The sequence below is a fragment of the Danio rerio genome, chromosome 22 (assembly GCF_052040795.2).
Source record: "Danio rerio strain M-AB ecotype USA chromosome 22, GRCz13ab, whole genome shotgun sequence".
Classification (NCBI taxonomy): domain Eukaryota; kingdom Metazoa; phylum Chordata; class Actinopteri; order Cypriniformes; family Danionidae; genus Danio; species Danio rerio.
Window position 1 is genome coordinate 22,304,682 of NC_141042.1, and position 16,770 is coordinate 22,321,451.

Genomic DNA, 16,770 nt, shown 5'->3' on the forward strand with positions numbered 1-16,770 from the left:
ATAAAAACAATTTAACAAAAATTCTAAACAGGTTGACAGCACCATTGTACTGTAAGTACATACAGATGTCATTTAACGTTGCATGTAAACTGACCTCATTCGAGACGTCTACTACAAGATTGTCCTCGCTCTTGTCTCCATCACTGTCCTGCAAGACAACAAGCAGGAGAAATTCAGCGTTAGACGACACACACACAAAGTCACAGAAACATATATACACACACGACATACACATCAGACCAGTGGTAATATGAGCAAAGAACACCCTGAAGAAAAAACAAAACATCTTGATTGGTTAAACTTTTGATATTTTGTACAAGATATTAAGCAAAAAAATTAAAAATAAAATAAAATAAAATAAAATAAATAAAATAAAAAAGCCTTTTTGTGCCACTTTCTGACCCCAAAACTTTTTAAATTCCCCAGCTGTGATTCCTGGAGATTAATTAATAAATAAATCAATTACAGTATATATATATAAGAGCGGCAGAGTAATGGGAATATATGTGATATTTGTTGTTGAGTATTGCGATAACAATATTTCTTATCATATAACCTTTCCCCTTTAAAAAAATGACCTTTTATTAGCTATTTTTAAAAAGTCATTAATTTATTAAAAGATAATGAAAAAAAAAAATATATATATATATAAATGAATATGTATAATAATATCTAATTCAGGCAAAAAACATATGTCTAGCTGCAAACATATTGGGTTCCATTTAAAGGATCTAGGCACAAAGTCTGAAGCACATGGTGCAAAAGCATTGAGAGCTTGTCTGAATCCACTTTTGCTATTTTAAGGATGGAAAAATACAGTCTGCGCTCTGTTGTGCTTATTCTCTAAAGGAGTTATGGGTGTGTTTTGAGAATAAACCAATCAGACCAATCTCCCATTTCCCTTAAAAATCAGTTGCGTTGCGTCATGGGGCATTTGCTAATAACATGGCAGACTTTGTAAGTCAAAAAAATGAACATTTCACTACCGAAAAAACAGTCATACACACAATCTGCAGCGTGAGGATAAAGAACGAGCCTTTTCCATTCGGTCTCTTTACTTTTACTCCTTTACTTTTGTAAAGTAAGAAAAAGGTGTTACACACTTTGCTGAAGACATCCATTAGACTTTAGACCAGCTTTCAGTTGGTCAACAGCGCGGTCTATTTCAGTTCTTCAAAATAGCGTGCCAACAATGTGCCCTATCACACCTCCTGTTCAGACCAGCACGCCTATGATTCCACAAAGTGGCACAAATGGATTTGCTTTTTTAAACAACGTGGCGCAAAATGTGAAAATTACAGTTGCACTGGTCTGAAAACAGCAAAAAATCATGCCAAACACGTCTTGCGCCTTATTTCGCTGATTGTATGATAGGGCCCATAAAATTTCAAATACTGTAAATGTTTGATGATCTCAACAGATATTCTCATTCTGATTGGCTATTGTCATTTCGTCTCCTTGAATTGTAAGGTTCTATCTGCGTTCTGAATGATTTTAAAATATTGAGCTTGAAAGTTTTTGCATTCCATATAGAAAACAATATGTGTGCAACATTTGTTTTTCAAATAAAAGTTTGAAAATGTAAACAACTTATAAAAAAATCCAATAATGTAAATAAGTTTTCATTTAATAAGAATGTCAGTAACTCAACTTTGACAAAAATGTCAGATAGAACCTTATAATTCTAAGGTGATGATTTTCCTCTCATGTCTCAGCTCCCTTCATTAGTATTTTTTAGCGATCTTCAGACCACTCTAGCCAATAGCAGATCAACAGCTACTGTAGAGGCGGGATCAAAACCATACAGCCCCTTTTGATTGGTCAGATTTGATTAAGCAACCGTTGCACTCAACACACATATTTCTGACACGTAAATTATATTTCATTTAACACAACTCTCTGCTATAAAGATATTGCATGTACTATTGTTATGATAATGATATTGTTTCAATATATTGTGCACAACTTCAACATTATGTGGTTTATATTAAAGAATTTTGTTTATAAATGGTGTTTATATTAAACAATAATGTGTATAAATATATTTGTTTTTATCAAAACTGCATTGTTTGCAATTCTTTTTTCTCTGTAAGAGTTTTCTGTTAAGGTTTTAAGCAAACAGAACATTTCTTCACAGTGTCTTTGCTCATATTTAGTATTAGTATTAGTGGTGTGTATGCACAATAATCCTGCAAAGTGTGTGAATGCAGCAGTGGCGGTAGAGGACAGACTCTTCTTGGCATGGTTTTCACACTCTTCTCACTCTCCTCTGTCGCTCATCTCCGGGGATCAAGGGGTGACAACGCACTTAGTTGCCATGGCAACAGACCTTTGATGTGGTCGTTGGCCTGATGTTCCAGTAGTCATCATCAACCACCAGTGACATCATCATCACCCCTCCCTCAATCATACCTGCCCGAAGGGTCACATATTGTATGACTTTTCCTTGATAAACACTAGACATGATGCAGCGTTGAGTGTAATGGAGTAAAACATAGCAAGAAGAGTAAAATGAGAATATAGTTTATTACAGTATTTATTGATCTATGAATACTAATATACTTTAAAATTATTTTGTTAATATAACAAAAAAATGTATTCATCATAAAGGTATTTTTGTATCATTAAAATTCTAAGAATTGATAGAATTACATTTTATATTAATGATATATTTTAATCAATAAATAATGCATTCAACATTAATAAAAAGATTTCTATAATTATCAATATAATACAATATATTATATAATATATAATATATATTATATATAATATAATATAATATAAATTACAAATGTATGTATTTTAATATGATTAAAATCTTCAATATTTGGTTAAATTTAATTTACTCATAGTTCAAAATATAGTTATATATATATGTACATTTTTTTTCTTAACATCTTTAAGAACAATATATATATATATATATATATATATATATATATATATATATATATATATATATATATATATATATATATATATATATAAATACATACATAAACACATCTTTACTAGGTACACCTAACAAGTACCAGGCTGGACTGCCTTAATCGTTCGTGGCATAGATTCAACAAGGAACTGGAAATAATTCTCAGATTTTGGTCCATATTGACATGATAGCATCACACAGTTGCTGCAGATCTGTCGGCTGCACATGCATGATGCGAATCTCCTGTTCCACCACATCCCAAAAGTGCTCTATTGGGTTGAGATATGCCCTGTTGTATGGTGACCATTCTCTGTAAACCCTAGAGATAGTTATGTGTGAAAATCCTAGTAGAACAGCAGTTTCTTCAGTTCTCAGACCAGCTCGTCTGGCACCAAAAACCATGCCACGTTCAAAGTCACTTAAACGACCTTTCTTCCACATTCTGATGCTCAGTTTAAACTGCAGCAGATCGCCTAGACCAGAGGTCACCAATCTCGTTCCTGGAGGTCCGGTGCCCTGCAGGGTTTAGCTCCAACTTGCCTCAACACACCTTTCAAGTATACCTAGGTAGAAATTGATTAGCTGGTTCAGGTGTGTTTGAGTAGGGTTGGAGCTAAAATCTGCAGGACAACGGCCCTCCAGGAACAAGTTTGGTGACCCCTGGTCTAGACCATGTCTACATGCCTAAATGCATTGAGTTGCTGCCATGTGATTGGCTGATTAGAAATGTGCCTTAATAAGCACATGAATGTACCTAATAAAGTGGCCGTTGAGTGTATATACACACAAACACAATTGCTTTGCCATTTTGAAAAGTGAAAAGACATCATCATTGTATCATTGTCATGTGACCTACGTAGTGGGACTGCAGAATGTCTTTTTCCTCACAGCGTCTCCGTTTGGCATCACCACCGGCCTGAGAGGAATAAACCCCTGACGGACCCTGACGATCCTCCACCGCCTGACTGTCAGTCGACGACACTGATTTACTCTACAGAGACATAAAATACAGCATAAACACACACACACACATGCACACACACACATAAATTTTCAACAAAACGCTAAAGGTTGTGCAAAGTTCACGAATAGTTCACTGTCCTGCTGGTTTTGGGTTGAAAGTCAATAACATCAAATGTCAGCATTTCTCAAGTGTCTCGAACCCGAACGTCATGATGCCAGTTTGACTGTTGTGAAAGTGATTTTAAAGGAAAATATTGTTATTTTTTCATATAGAAAGGTCTTTGTGTGGAAAAGATACACCGATGGTCAAAGGTTTGGGATTAAGAGATGTTTTTATTTCATTTATTTTTTTAAATAGGAAATTCTGCTTGCAAGATTCATTTGATACAAACTATAGTAAAAACTGTAAAATTGTGAAATGTCATTACAATCTAAACAAGGGATGCCCAAAATTTACCTTATAAAGGGCCAAAAACCAAATTTGAGGCTAGTGGGCCAAAGGTAAACATAGTTTATACGTGCAATTTCCTTATTTATTTAATAATATCAAAAAAAAACTAGAAAACATTGCTTTATGTTAACTATTACAGTATATTTTTCCGTCACGTTTTATAATGAACTTATCACAGTAAAAACAACCTCATTTATAACAGAATGACGTTACACTAGTTTTTGCCTTAATCGCTTGCCGATATCTTCTTCATATTCCTCTGTCCATCGAGTGACAGCATTTACATTTTAAAAACTTAGATTCATTTAAAACATTTAATTTTAGTTTGCCTTTTTGTAGCTCAGCAATAAATCAAACAAACAAACAAACAAACAAAAAGTTTACATCATATCAGAAATGACGATCTCAAAGACATTCTCCCTACTTCTCTCCATCATTCTCACTCTCTTCTCAGATGGGATGGTGGGTCAAATCAAAGGTTACAATGCGCTAACTTTGGCCCGCGGGCCGCACTTTGGGCATCTCTGATCTAAACTGTTTTCTTATCAATGCATTTATTATCTATTCCTCTTGGATATTATGGTGGAGTGGGGTCTCTCCACTCCACCACCAGTGTGCAGTATCCACTTGGATGATGCGACGGTAGCCACAGGACAACAGTGCTAGTGCGCTCACCACAGACAGTGATAAAGAAAATTCTGTGTATGGGGATGATTGGGAGGCCAGGGCTGACGGAGGGAATTTGGCCAGGACACCGGGTTTACACCTCTACTCTTTACACGAAGTGCCAGGGGATTTTTAAAGACCACAGAGAGTCAGGACCTCGGTTTATCGTCTCACCTGAAAGACGGCACTCACTGACAGTATAGTGTTCCCTTCACTTACCGGGGCATCTGGACTCACACAGACCACAGGTTGAGCTCCCCCTGCTGGCCTCACTAACAAAACTTCCAACAGCAACCTTGTTTTCCCTTGTGTTCTCTCATCCATTGTGATCAATGTTGAATTTTTTTCCACATAATTGAGGCAGGGGGCAAAAAATAAAGATTGATCATAACAGAACAGCAAGTCATCATGCTAATAATGACTTTTTGAGACTCTTCGATTAAAAGAAAGTTAAAAATAACAGCATTTATTTAAAATAAATATTTTTTTAACATTAAATGCAACTTTTAATCTTGAACATTTTAATGTCTCCCTAATAAATGAAAGTGGACACATATTTAATGGCACATTAGAAAGGCAACTTGTCACGATTTTCGTTATAATCATTATCATAAGAATAATAATAAATATTTCTTGAGCAGAAGATCATATGAATTTCTGAAGGAGCACTCAATAAGTAAACAGTTGTTACAAATTCTAATAATAAGTCAATTTGACAGTTTTAACTGTATTTTTGGCAAATTGTTCAGCAGAAAAGGCTTCATTTAAAAGCTTTAAAAAACTTTTGACTGGTATTGTAGAAGAGGGTCATTAAATGATGACAGAATTGTCATCTTTGGCTGATTTATTCCTTTAAATTTGCAATAATAAGCATCCTTCTGGATGCCGATCGTTACTGAATTGGCCCAAAACATTTGGCGTGCATCCAGTGTCAACTGTCCGTCTCTAAACTTTCATCATTGTGAGGAGGACAGCAAAACCACCCTCAGATCAGTGACTTCAAACACTTCGTTTTCTGCAACGCTGCAGTTTTGCTAGCCAAACAGGAAGCGCACTGGACTGAGATGAGAAAAAGTGCACAAAGAAGCCCTAGTTCTCTCAAACAAACCTGTTTTCTCCAAATTCTCTCTCTCTTTTCACTCCCCCTAGCTCAGACCTTTCCTTGACTCCCTCATTTTCTTCCTCTACAGTCAGCAACAAGAAATCATCTTTAAGAACGGGACTGTTACAACTCTTTCTCCTCCACATATTCTCACATTCGACTCTTAAAGGGACAGCACACATTATAAATTATCATTTGGTCCATGATTATCCTAGCAGAAGTTCCCAATTGAAACTGGAACACAATTGGATAACAGAATCATTCATTTTCCTTCAGTTTAGTCCCTTATTTATGAGGGGTCGTCACAGCCAAATGAACTACTAACTCTTTTGGCATTTGTTTTACACAGACCTTCTAGCAGCAACGCAGTACTGGGAAAATAACAGAAAAAGATCTCATAAAAAGTATCACACATGAAAAAATACTATAGTAAGTTACCTGACAGCCTGTAGTGTTTGTAAACCAAACAATAGCAAATACTGTTATCCTGTACATATTATAGTAACACTTTGTTAATGAATGATTCAGTATACCGCATTATTAGCTATAGTGAAATGAATAAATACTGTTGTTTTTTACTACCGTGAACTGTGGTGTGTTGTAGTATATTATGCCCTATAGTTATAGAAAACTACAGTATTGGGTCATTTGTCTACATTAGTATGGTTGCTGTGTCACTCTTGCAATTATTTTATAGTTTTTATATTGCAATTATACTATAGTTTACTATAGTATGGTTAAAAAACACTGTAGTATTTACTTTAAATTACTGTCTTATTTTTTTTTTTCAAATGGGAAAAAACTTATTTGTTAAAAATGAAAAATGAATGAATTCGAAACACTGTGAATTTCAAAACACTATTCAAAAATGTTAAAAAAAAAATGTAACTCGTAAGTTAAAAAAACAATTAAAAAATACACAAACCCAATTCATAAATTTAAAACACGATTCAAAAATACACAAATCCAATTCGCAAATTTAAAACTATATTAAAAATTATACAAATCCAATTTGTGAATTCAAAACTCGATTCAAAAATACACAAATCCAATTCATAAATTCTAAACACAATTAAAAAAATACACAAATACAATTTGTGAATTCAAAACTCGATTGAAAAATATACAAATCTAATTTATAAATTCAAAACTCGATTCTAAAATACACAAATCCAATTCGTAAATTCAAAATAAGATTAAAAAAATATACAAATCTAAATTGCAAATTCAAAACACCATTCATAAATACTAACCCCAATTTGTAAATTCCAAACACGATTCGTAAATAAACAAATCCAATTCGTAAATTAAATACATGATTCATAAATACAAACCCCAATTCGTAAATTCAAATCAAGATTCGTAAAAACACAAATCCAATTCGTATTTCAAAACTCGATTAAAAATACACAAACCCCAATTCATAAATTCGAAACATGATCAATAATTACAAACCCCAATTCGTAAATTCAAAACAAGATTTATAAATACACAAATAAAATTCATGAATTCAAAACTTGATTAAAAAATACATAAACCCCAATTTGTAAATTCAAAACACGCTTCGTAAATACACAAATCCAATTCATAAATTCAAAACACAATTTATGAATACACAATTCCAGTTAGAAAATTCAAAACTCGATTCAGAAATAGACAAATCCAATTTGGAAATTCAAAACATGATTAAAAAATGCACAAATCCAATTTATTTGGTCAAAATGTTCATGATTTTTACTAATCATGAATTGTGTGTAGAATTTACAAATTGGATTTTGTACATGTGAATTGTGCTGTACATGTATGAATTTTATTTCGGAAATTTGTTATTTTTGAGACTGATCTAGCTCCATACTTTAATGCTAACTAAGATTCAGGCCAATGACAGAGAGTTATGTTTTGTTACAGCAAAAGTACAAAACGAACACTTCCCATGTAACTAATGGCAGAGGGCAGTAACAACGCTGTTTAGAGAGTCCTGAAAGGTCGGTCGGATTTCATAATCGCTCTTCTCAGTTAAGGACTCAGCATTTGGAGTCATTTATCAAAGTCAGTGGGGTGGAGGACCAACATATACACACAAACACACAAAGTTTGATACTCACCCTGCTGGGCGCACCCTCTGGGAGCGGAGAAGAGAGACAGAGAGAGAGAAGGAGGGGTAGGGGATTGACGTCAGTCTAGATAATAATAACAACAATTCCAAAGCAAGCCAAGGTCATGCTGAAAAATCCAGTCAGGGTGCAATAAAATGACATCCATTGTATTGAGCTCTCTGAGCAAGTCGCCCCTCTGGCCTTCAGTCTATCAGAGCTTCAAGGCTCCTCAGAAGTCGGTCCAATCTACCGGACCCACTCCACATACACACACACGCACATGCACACTCCCATGCATACACACACACACACACACACACACACACACACACACACACACACACACACACACACACACACACACACACACACACACACACACACATACACATACACACACACACACACACCTACACACATACACACATACACACATACACACATACACACGCCTCACTTTCTGTCGTTCTGTTAACTTCCCTTGGGCCACATTTGGCTCTATCACTTTTTGTATGGCTTCCTTTAATGCCCAAGCAAAAGTATTTACGAAAAGTATTTCTCACCATTGTCTTTTTTTTCTTCTGGAGATTTAATATTATTTGGGTTATTCTATAATTGCAGGTACATTTGGTGTCTGAAATTAATTTTGAAAAATCAAACTCTCATATATTGTGGACCACAATATATGTATATAAATATATAATATTGTCGTATACAGGTTGTTTTTGTGTCTGAATTAGCCTTAGTGTATTTTTTCAAGTATTATTGCTTAAAGGTGCCACGTAATAAAAATCTAGACATACCTAGGCATAGCTGAATAATACATCAGTAGATGGAAATGACATACAGTAAGATTTAGACACCATTGTTTCCTCATTCTGATGTAAATCAACTTAGTGTAAAATCCCAGTGAAAACCAGGCCAATCAGAGCAAAGCACAAACTGTTAAATTGCATATGGAGCAATTTATTAGCATGCCCTCAATATTTGTTACCTTATTTTAAGCTTATCTAAGTTTTTATTAAGCTTACTATGTAAGTGGGACTTTTACTTTGAAAACGGGAGATGCAGGGAGACTTATAGAGCCAAAGACTATAGGCTAAAGCCAGCTGCACCACATCTTTAGAGATTGTTTTCCATGTACTTTTACGAAACAAGGACATCTGTCTCTTTCAGTCATCTGTTTACAGCTCGTCAGAATTCAAAATGCTGGATATACAGATTTTGGATTTTTCTAGAGTCATCCTGAAGAGGCCATAAAGTTTGTTTATTGTATGTTTTGTTAATTAATTCTGTTTATTGTAAAATTTGCTGTGTGTTTTATGCATTGTGTCATATCGCTTAGCTATTTTTTTCTTGAGTAAAAGGACAATACACTTTAATAAATCCCTTTAAGTTAATATTTTTTAGGACAAAATGTCTCTAAATACAAATATAATGGCTATGTTTTTAGAGATAACTGGATTTAATTTGTGTTATTATTTAAAACATTTTTTATCATTTTTATTATACATTTTTTTGCTTCTGAAAAATAATAGAAAGCTTTTCTAGAAGATGCAAAATGTAACCGGAATATTAGTATAATCTTGCCATTTACTATGTTAAAAAAGTTATAATTGTCAATCCTGTTACCGTCAATCTCTTTTTACAACCATAACACAGTTAACATATATATATATATTATATGTTTTTTTGTCAATTAAAAAAAATAGACATACTTGCAATAGCACACCTCAAAGAATTTTTATTAGTGAACAGTTTTGGTAACAGTTTAAAATAATGGTCCGTTAGTTAATGTATTTACTAACATACAAACAAACTGTTAGTCATGTATTTATTACGGTGTTTATTTATCTTTGTTAACGTTGCTTAAAGTTATTTAAGTCAAATAATGTTAGTTCATGTATATCAATAATGCATTGGTTAATGTTAAACTATGATTAATAAATGCTGTACCGTTCATACGTAGTGGACAATTATTCTAAAGTGTTACCAAATTAAGTGTTTAATTTATTAAGTCGTTTAATATCTTCATACATCTATGAGGCTAAAAATTGTTGACTAAGAGAGGACAGATAGATATTCACCTCGTAGGTGCTCTGGGTCTAGGTGGTTGCGTTCGTCCTTGTTGGCCAGGTGTGCCGTGACTCCCAGGGCCCCAGTGAGGGCCAACAGACTGGACGTCCCACCCAGAGACAGACCTGAAGGATGAGGAGTGAGAGGAATACCTGGAGTGTGGTGAGACAGGTGCTGGAGCTGCTGCTGCTGAGAGACAGACAGATAAAGACATCAGGCAGGCAGACATGCAGAGAAAAACACATGGATGGATGGATGGATGGATGGATGGATGGATGGATGGATGGATGGATGGATGGATGGATGGATGGATGGATGAATGGATGGATAGATGGATGGATGGATGGATGGATGGATTGACGCATGGATGGATGGATAGAAGGATAGATGGATGGTAATAGATGGATGAATAGATGTACGGACAGATGTACGAATGACTAGTTGGATGGTTGGATGGATGGATGAATTGATAGATGAATGGGCAGAGTGACAGATGGATGATAGATGGATGAAAGATGGATAGATGGGTGGTTGGACAGAGTGACAGATAGATAATAGATCGATTGATGAAAGATGGATAGATGGATGAATGGATGGAGAAAGAGATGGATGGATAGTTTGAAGGTTGGATGGATGGATGGGCAGGGTGACAAACGGATGGATGGATAGACGAATAGATGTACGGATGGATAGCTGAATGGTTGGATGGATGGATGGATGGATGGATGGATGGATGGATGGGCAGAGTGACAGATGGATAGACTGATTGACATTTGGATGAATGGATGGATGGATGGGCAGAGTGACAGATGGATGGACAGATGAATGGATGGGTAGATGAATGGATGGCCAGAGTAAAAGATGGATGGATGGATGTACAGACAGATGGATGGATGGGCAGAGTGACAGATAGATGGATAGATAGATGGATAGATAAATGGGTGGATGGACAGAGTAACAGATAGATGATGGATCGATTGATGAAGGATAGATAGATAGATGGATGAATGGATGGACGAACGGATGGATGGAAAAAAATGGATAGATGATGGATAGGTGCATGGGCAGTGACAGATAGATTGATTGATGAAAGATGTAAAGATGGATGAATAGATGGACGAACGGATGGATAGTTGGATGAATGGATGAATGGAAGGGCAGCGTGACATATGGATGGACAGATGAATGGATGGATAGATAGATAGATAGATAGATAGATAGATAGATAGATAGATAGATAGATAGATAGATAGATAGATAGATAGATAGATAGATAGATAGAAGGATGGATGGATGAAAGATGGATAGATGGATAGATGGATGGACGGATAGGTGCATAGGCAGGTTGACAGATAGATGGATGGATCAATTGATGAAAGATGGATAGATGGATGAATGGATGAACGAATGGATGAATGAAAGATGGCTAGATGAATGAATGGATCGATGGATATACAAATGGATGGATGGGTGAATGGATGGATGGACAGAGAATTGATAATTGACAGATGAATGGGCAGAGTGAAAGATAGATGGACCAATGGATGGATAGATGGATGGATGGATGGATGAAAGATGGACAGACAGACAATTTAGAAGGGGCAATATCATGGATGAACAGATGAACAGATTGATGGATGGATGGTCAAAGGCTCATTATATGGTATAAACAGACAGATTAAATAGAAATGAAAACCAGACCACAATAGATATGTTTGAGTGCATGTAAAAGATAGACAGAACAAACATATGGACAGAACTACATAACCAAGAGATGAACAAACAGAAACACGGACAGAGTGATAGAAAGATGAGCAGATATTATATAAGTAGATAAAAAAAATACAGATATATGCAGCCTTATTAAAACATACAGACAGACTGAATGAGTGAGGCATTTTCGTAGTCTCGGACAGATGAATGAACAGACAGGGAAAGAGCAACAGAAAGATAGTGATATACAGGGGGATTAATGGATGGATGGATGGATGGATGGATGGATGGATGGATGGATGGATGGATGGATGGATGGATGGATGGATTGATGGATGGATGGACGGACAGACGGACAGACGGATGGATGGATGGATGGATGGACAGAGGGTCAGACACAGATGTGATGTGAGACAATAACACTGATTTATTTATTTTTTGACAGATTAAAATAGACAGACAGTCGGATGGACAGGCAAACAGTCAGACAGACAGATATGTCCCAACCTAGCTTGCTGTTTTGACAGGTTTCTGGAAACAGTTTTAAATGTATAAACCATAGAGAAATGCAGCAGTGTGTGTGTGCTGTGGAGTGAGCCTGTGCTGTTGTTTGTCATGTGTGGACTGCTTCACTGTATCACTGGGCTTTAAGTGCACTAATGTGATCAGAGCTCAGAGAGACAGTGGACTGGAGAGAGATTGAGCCTCTCTAACAGCCAGCATCAAAACAAGCTGTAATTTAGCAGAGAGAGGAGAGACATCCCTTTATCTGCTGCTTTTTCCTCCCCTCCTCCACATACTACCAACCTATCTGTGTTGATCCATTCATCTGTCTGTATGTCAGTCTGTTTTTATTCACTCTCTATCTGTCAATCAATCAATCAATCAATCAATCAATCAATCAATCAATCAATCAACATTTAAGCACATTATACTGTATATCTATCTGTCTGCACATCTATTTGTTCATCTTTCCATCCATTCATTCATCCATCCATTTTCCAGCTATGTATTTCTTTATGCACCTATCTGGGATCTGCAAACAACTTATGTCAATACATCCATTTTTCCATTTATCGTTTCATCCATCCATCCATCCATCCATCCATCCATCCATCCATCCATCTGTCAAATTTTCCATCCATCCATCCATCCATCCATCCATCCATCCATCCATCCATCCATCCATCTGTCAAATTTTCCATCCTTCCATGCATCCATACAACCATCTACCTATGTATCTATCTGTCCATCTATCCATCTATATAACCATGTACCTATCTGTCTATCCATCCATCCATCCATCCATCCCTGTCTATACATGAAATTGTCTATCTGTCCATCCATCTGACAAATTGTCCATCATCCATCCATCCATCCATCTATCCATCCATCCATCCCTCTGTCCATGCATGAAATTGTCTATCTGTCCATCCATCTGACAAATTGTCCATCATCCATCCATCCATCCATCTATCCATCCATCCATCCCTCTGTCCATGCATGAAATTGTCTATCTGTCCATCCATCTGACAAATTGTCCATCCATCATCCATCCATCCATCCATCCATCCATTCATCCCTCTGACCATGCATAAAAATTGTCTATCTGTCCATCCATCTGACAAATTGTCTATCCATCATCCATCCATCCATCCATCCATCTGTCAAATTTTCCATCCATCCATCCATCCATCCATCCATCCATCCGTCAAATTTTCCATCCTTCCATGCATCCATACAACCATTCACCTATGTATCTATCTGTCCATCTATCCATCTATATAACCATGTACCTATCTGTCTATCCATCCATCCATCCATCCCTCTGTCCATGCATGAAATTGTCTATCTGTCCATCCATCTGACAAATTGTCCATCATTCATCCATCCATCCATCCATCCATCCATCCATCCATCCCTCTGTCCATGCATGAAATTGTCTATCTGTCCATCCATCTGACAAATTGTCCATCATCCATCCATCCATCCATCCATCCATCCATCCTTTTATCCCTCTGTCAATGCATGAAATTGTCTATCTGTCCATCCATCTGTCAAATTTTCCATCCTTCCATCCATCCATCCATTCATTAGTATGAGAGGTCAGAGGTCACTCACCCCTATGATGGCGTTGAGCTCTGCCATGGTCACTTGTTTAGCTCGCTCCACCGCCTGAACAACCTGCTGTTGATGCTACAAACACACACAAAACACACACAGAGATAAGAAAGAGACACAAAATGCAAAACTGGTGTAAACAAACTCAAACACAGCCAAATAAAGTACATTTATAATGAGGTCAGTGCTCACAAAACTTTAATTTATCCTTTAATTATCCAGTCTCTCACCATACACAAACACGCGCGCACACACACAGTCAGTATTGACAGACATATCACTCTGTCCTTCCCCGTCAGCAGATACTAACTCAGGCTAATGCTAAAGGTGACCTCCTGATCAATACAGTTCCGCCTGATCTTTTATTGCTCATCTGCCCAAATAAATCCTCCTCATTTGAAAAGAAGATCCATTCCAGACACTTTATTGGAACTTGGGTATCCTCGCATGGGAGCTGTATCACTATACATTATATAAAAGGTCAAATTCACAAACAGACTTTATGAAAGTAACGATCGGTAAACAGATTTGTTATTTACAAACGTCTACAATAACGGTTTGTGGTTTTATTAAGTCAGAATAACTTATTTACGGCCTATTAATCGGCTGAAAGTGGTAAAATTGCAGTCAAATTTAAGAGTCTATTTTTTTTATTTAAGATATATTTTTGGATAATAAACTGAAATAGCAACTCCCTAACTGTCATCCCAATTATGAATTCTTGGGATTTTATATCTAGTTTTTCAATATAAGTTCAGGTTTAGACAAAAAAAAAGTACTGAAAAAGATCCCATCTGGAGCAAATTATCATGAGATAAATTATTGAATATGTTTAAAATACAATGAACTGTCTACTTATTTAATACGTAATTAATGTATATATATAAAAAAGTCAATAACAAAATATATAATAATATATTACTTTCAAAATGGTTTTGTGAAACATCTTAATTATTCTAAATAGTTTTTCATTCTTTTCTTGAGGAATTATGTTAATCCTTTCTCGTTTTCCAGTACGGTTTTGAACTCTAAAGGTGAGATGCATTAATTCACACTGCAGCTCCAAAGCTTTGAAGATAAACAATGGATTTATGGCTCCTCGACGAGGGAACTGGAGCTTTGAATATGTTGGGACACAAAATAAACCATTTCAAGCCTTACGAAACCAACAAAGAACAGTTAAAAAAGCAACAGCCAAATCTCAAGAGCTTGTTTTTTAATGAAGTCCTTCTACCCTTCATGCACATTGATAGAAACAAACAACATGTAACACTATGGGGTCCGTAATTGTTTAGATGTCACCAAATAACTTAAAATTTGATTGTTATGCGAATGACTAGAATTTGATGTTTTAAAAGATGAACTAACTGAAAAATGTAAAATGAATATAAAAAATTTATAAAAATTACAATGTAATGAAAATAAAGCTTTTCTATTATTTTTGAAAACTGTGTGCTATTTATTTACACAGCCATAATTATAAAATCAATAGTAGTGCTAGTAATAGTACCAATAGTATTACCAGAATGGAAAATATATCCAATATCAAAATAATCCAATGCATTGGGTTAAAATAGCCTATAGTTGGAAAGGTGCTATAATAACCTATAGTTGGGTTATATTTTTCCCAACTATTTTAACTAAGTATGTGCACAAATCAGAAGGATAAACTTTTTATCCGATAAGAAAAAAGGTGTATAAGTTACAATTAAAACATATATACCAAATAAATCCCAGCATGCACATCAAAAAAGTCATGTGATTTAGTTTTAACAGATAATTAAGCTAGCACTTGCAAAAGTTGCAGCGCGTTCATTGCATTTCGTCTTCTGAGGCGCAAGCTATTTAATATATAGACCATGTCATTGGCCCAGGAACATTTCCTGCTTGTTGTCAAACTACTTCATAACTCTAACAAGAGGCAATTCACTCACATCCTAACGCTAAAACTGTTATCATTTATCAACTGTTATTATTTGTCAACATGTGGACCTTTTTGGATTCTTGAAAGCTATGGAAATAAAAAATGTAAAAAAGGAAATACATTAGGACCATTGTTTTTGTTCACAATCTTTTGCTCCTAACTTTTTCGACAATTGGCACCAGGTAATCAGGAAGTAATAATTTTGTTGGTCCTAATTGGATAGAAATGGTACAAAATTTTTAAGCAACATTCCAGTTTTGGCCATAAATCTAAATCGCATCAATGAATGGAAACATAGCTAGTGTTTGAATTCTGGTTAACCTGATTAGAATGTTATCACTCGATTGAATGGGCATTATTAGTGGATATCAGCTGATACATATGGGCCAGTAGGGGCCTTCTGTGCCTACTAGTAGGCTCAAAAGGCTGTTATTATCCAACCACATGGTTAATTAGCAATACTAATAGAGGTTACTCCAGATCCAGATGTGTTTTTACATTACTGTGGCGGTGGGGTGTAGGGTTGGGGTAGAGGTAGACATTAATAAAATACATTTAATAGGAAATGTATTAAATAATATAAATAATTCTTGTTAACTTCCGGCAACAGTCGTATGTGATCTATAACTGAATAACCATGTGAATGGATGATTACAGCCTTCTAAGCTTACTAGTAGGCGCAGAAGGCCTCTACTGGCCCATATCTTTCAGCTGATAACCACTAAT

The 16,770-nt window shown here is 35.6% G+C and overlaps 1 protein-coding gene across 5 annotated transcripts in view; it reads right to left on the reverse strand.

Moving 5' to 3' along the window:
* Positions 1-16,770, reverse strand: part of tle2b (TLE family member 2, transcriptional corepressor b) — a 115,258-nt gene that overhangs the window by 12,748 nt on the left and 85,740 nt on the right. For 3 of the 5 annotated variants that reach the window (XM_087304301.1, XM_087304302.1, XM_087304300.1), the window contains 5 exons: positions 14,121-14,195; positions 10,298-10,475; positions 8,220-8,236; positions 3,789-3,923; positions 95-148 (listed from right to left, as the gene is read on the reverse strand). In XM_087304301.1, coding sequence (XP_087160427.1) covers positions 95-148; positions 3,789-3,923; positions 8,220-8,236; positions 10,298-10,475; positions 14,121-14,195 — 459 coding nt within the window. The remainder of the gene's footprint in view (positions 1-94; positions 149-3,788; positions 3,924-8,219; positions 8,237-10,297; positions 10,476-14,120; positions 14,196-16,770) is intronic. The other 2 variants (XM_087304304.1, XM_087304303.1) reach the window with 1 other exon arrangement.